Consider the following 2,841-nt stretch of genomic DNA (forward strand, 5'->3'; position numbering starts at 1 on the left):
GCAAAACTCCGCATTTGAACAGTCAATAGCAAATATTTAAACTAATAACAAAACAGTAGCTGATTCAGAAGCGCCAGATTGTCATAGCAAAGTCAGAATTACCTCCTCTCCTAGGTTCACGAAACGGTCGTCCATAAAATGCATTGCTGTTCTGTTGTAAGTAATCTTAAAGATTCCTAAATGCATCTACTTCCGGAAGGCCAAATAAAGTGCTTTTGCTTTCGCCTAGAAACACACAGCGTCTCCCTGACATGCTGCTTCAACACTAACTGCGGTTACTGAAACCACGCCTTCTTTCTTTGCGTGCACATTTGGGTGGCATTATGCAAATATTTCCACATAGTGAGGTAGATACGTGGGGGCGTGTTAGAACGAGCCGTTTTAGGGGGGCGTGGCAGAGTCTTAACTTTGATAAAGAATATCTCTTTGGTTTTGAGACTTTAGTCTTTGCAACTTCAGGGATCTTATCTATGCACAATCAGCTTGTAACACTCCAAAGAGAAAGGAAAACTTGAAATCACATCATATGACCCCTTTAAACCCAACTGCCTGAGTTCTAATCTTGTGTAAAAACCTTTGTTTGTCCGTTTGAGTTTTTTGTACATTTTTAGATTTTCGGGTTTACTTGGTTGTGTAAATAGAGAACACAAATCTGTAGTTAGCTGAGTGAAACGATGCATAAAACATTAAAGGGATAGTTCACACAAAAATGAAAATTACCCCATGATTTACTCACTCTCAAGCCATTCTAGGTGTATATGACATTCTTGGTCTAAAAGAAGTCCAATAAAGCGCATCCATCCAACATAAAAAGTATCCCACACGGCTTCGGAGGGTGAATAAAGGCCTCCTGTAGCAAATCGATGCGTTTTTGTAAGAAACATATCCATATTTAAAACATTATTAACCGTAATCTCTAGCTTCTGCAAACTGTCGTACACGCGTTCATTCCGGCGGATGATGTAAGCATAGCGTAAGATCCGGTGAGAAGTGACGAATCAGCAAAACAAAACGCCGGTCATGAATAAGAAGTACAAAACAAAGATTTGAAATGAAAAATGTTGGAGGATTTCGATATACTGTAAGCCAAGAGAAGACTGGTTTTCCTTTGCTAAAGTAAGGAAACTGCTTCCTTTGCTCCTGTAAACAAAGCGAGACTAGTATATTCTCAGCGGACTTTACGCTACGACTCCGTCACCTGCCGCAGTTATATTTTTAATATAACTCAGATTGTATTTGTCTGAAAGAAGAATGTCATATACACCTAGGATGGCTTGAGGGTGAGTAAATCATGGGGTAATTTACATTTTTGGGTGAACTATCCCTTTAAGACCAAGCAGAAGCTTCGACAAACCATGCAAGATAAACTAAGCAGAATAGAAGAATAAGTTCATGGGTACAATTTCACAGTATTTGGGAAGAGCTGCTCAAATATTCGCTTCACTTCCATCAAAGACCCATATATATAACCGTGAGTCAACAGAGCCGTACGTAGCCAGCTAAAACAGGACAGACAACCATTTTCAGTCAGTGAAGTCTCTGAGGTTTACCGTGCTTGACGTCTGTGTGTTTTTTCTCGTCACAGATGGAGGAGAGTCGCCGTCCAGCTGAATCTTCTGGATGGAAATCTCGCTGCTGAGGAAAGTTTGAAGTTCATGATGTCGGTCAGGATGAATGTCAGGTGATCAGATGAGTGTTTGCGGTGTGTTACAGTACCTGCTGTGGTGTGTGTTGGTGTGTTGTGTGTAGCTGTGTGTGGAGGAGCTCATGGGAATGACATTCTTCAGCAGACGAACCCACGTCGCCATGTCCACGTTCATCTGTTTAGCGCGCAGGAAGGCTTTACCTGAGCAAACGAACATACAGTAACTCCTTCACAATACTATTTCATATTATACTTATGCTATTTTGAGACTAAAATAATTAAAATAATAATAACTAAAATGATTAAAATGATTAATTCAGGCGTATTATTACAAAAAGGCAGTTTTTATCATTTTCAAGTACATTTTACATAATGTATGAATATCTAGGTTTTTTAGCATATACATCCATATCAAACTTCATACTAAATTTCAAAGTGTATCCTTTACTGCTTCCAGTGCATTCAGCATGGGATTCAGCCTTTGTACGCAGTGTTTTTCCCAGCATGCATTGCTAACAGGTTTGAATCAGTGATTTACCCTGCTGTTTGGAAAACACCTTCCTCTGCCGCTGTAGACGTGGACCTCGCTCTATCACAGGGTTGAAGAACATCGCCTGTGACACACAAGTGTGAATACAAACCGTGTTTTATTAGGTACAGACTGTCTACCAAAGCATGAGGCCAGCATGAGCTAAAAGGGATAGGGTTCACCCAAAAATGAAAATTAACCCCATAATTTACTCACCCTCAAGCCAACCTAGGTGTGTACTGTGTATGACTTACTTCTTTGAGACGAGTCCAATCAGAGTTGTATTAAAAAATGTCCTGGCTCTTCAAAGCTTTTTAAAGGCAGTGAATGGGTGTTATTTTTCAATAGTCCAAAATATGTCAAATAAAGCACATCCATCCATAATAAAAAGTATTCCACATGGCTCCGGGGGGTGAATAAAGGCCTTCTGTAGCGAATCAATGTGTTATTGTAAGGAAAATATCCATATTTAAAACTTTATAAACGGTAATCTCTAGCTTCCGGAGAGAGAGAGAGCGCAGCGGAGAGAGCAAAACAAAACACCGTTCATGAATTAGTAGTACAAAACAAAGATTTGTAAAGAAATATGATGGAGGATTTCGATATAAGCTAAGAGGAGACTGATTTTCCTTTGCTAAAGTTAGGAAACTTTGCTCCTGTAAACAAA

The 2,841-nt window shown here is 39.6% G+C and overlaps 1 protein-coding gene across 1 annotated transcript in view; it reads right to left on the reverse strand.

Annotated features, from left to right (window-relative positions):
* LOC107575001 (serine/threonine-protein kinase N2-like) overlaps positions 1-2,841 on the reverse strand; it is a 14,828-nt gene that overhangs the window by 5,974 nt on the left and 6,013 nt on the right. The window contains exons 2-4 of the mRNA XM_016261417.1: positions 2,184-2,259; positions 1,717-1,846; positions 1,551-1,632 (exon numbers count right to left, since the gene is read on the reverse strand). Coding sequence (XP_016116903.1) covers positions 1,551-1,632; positions 1,717-1,846; positions 2,184-2,259 — 288 coding nt within the window. The remainder of the gene's footprint in view (positions 1-1,550; positions 1,633-1,716; positions 1,847-2,183; positions 2,260-2,841) is intronic.

Source organism: Sinocyclocheilus grahami, unplaced genomic scaffold (assembly GCF_001515645.1).
Source record: "Sinocyclocheilus grahami isolate Dianchi unplaced genomic scaffold, SAMN03320097.WGS_v1.1 scaffold2431.1, whole genome shotgun sequence".
In the NCBI taxonomy this organism is placed as follows: domain Eukaryota; kingdom Metazoa; phylum Chordata; class Actinopteri; order Cypriniformes; family Cyprinidae; genus Sinocyclocheilus; species Sinocyclocheilus grahami.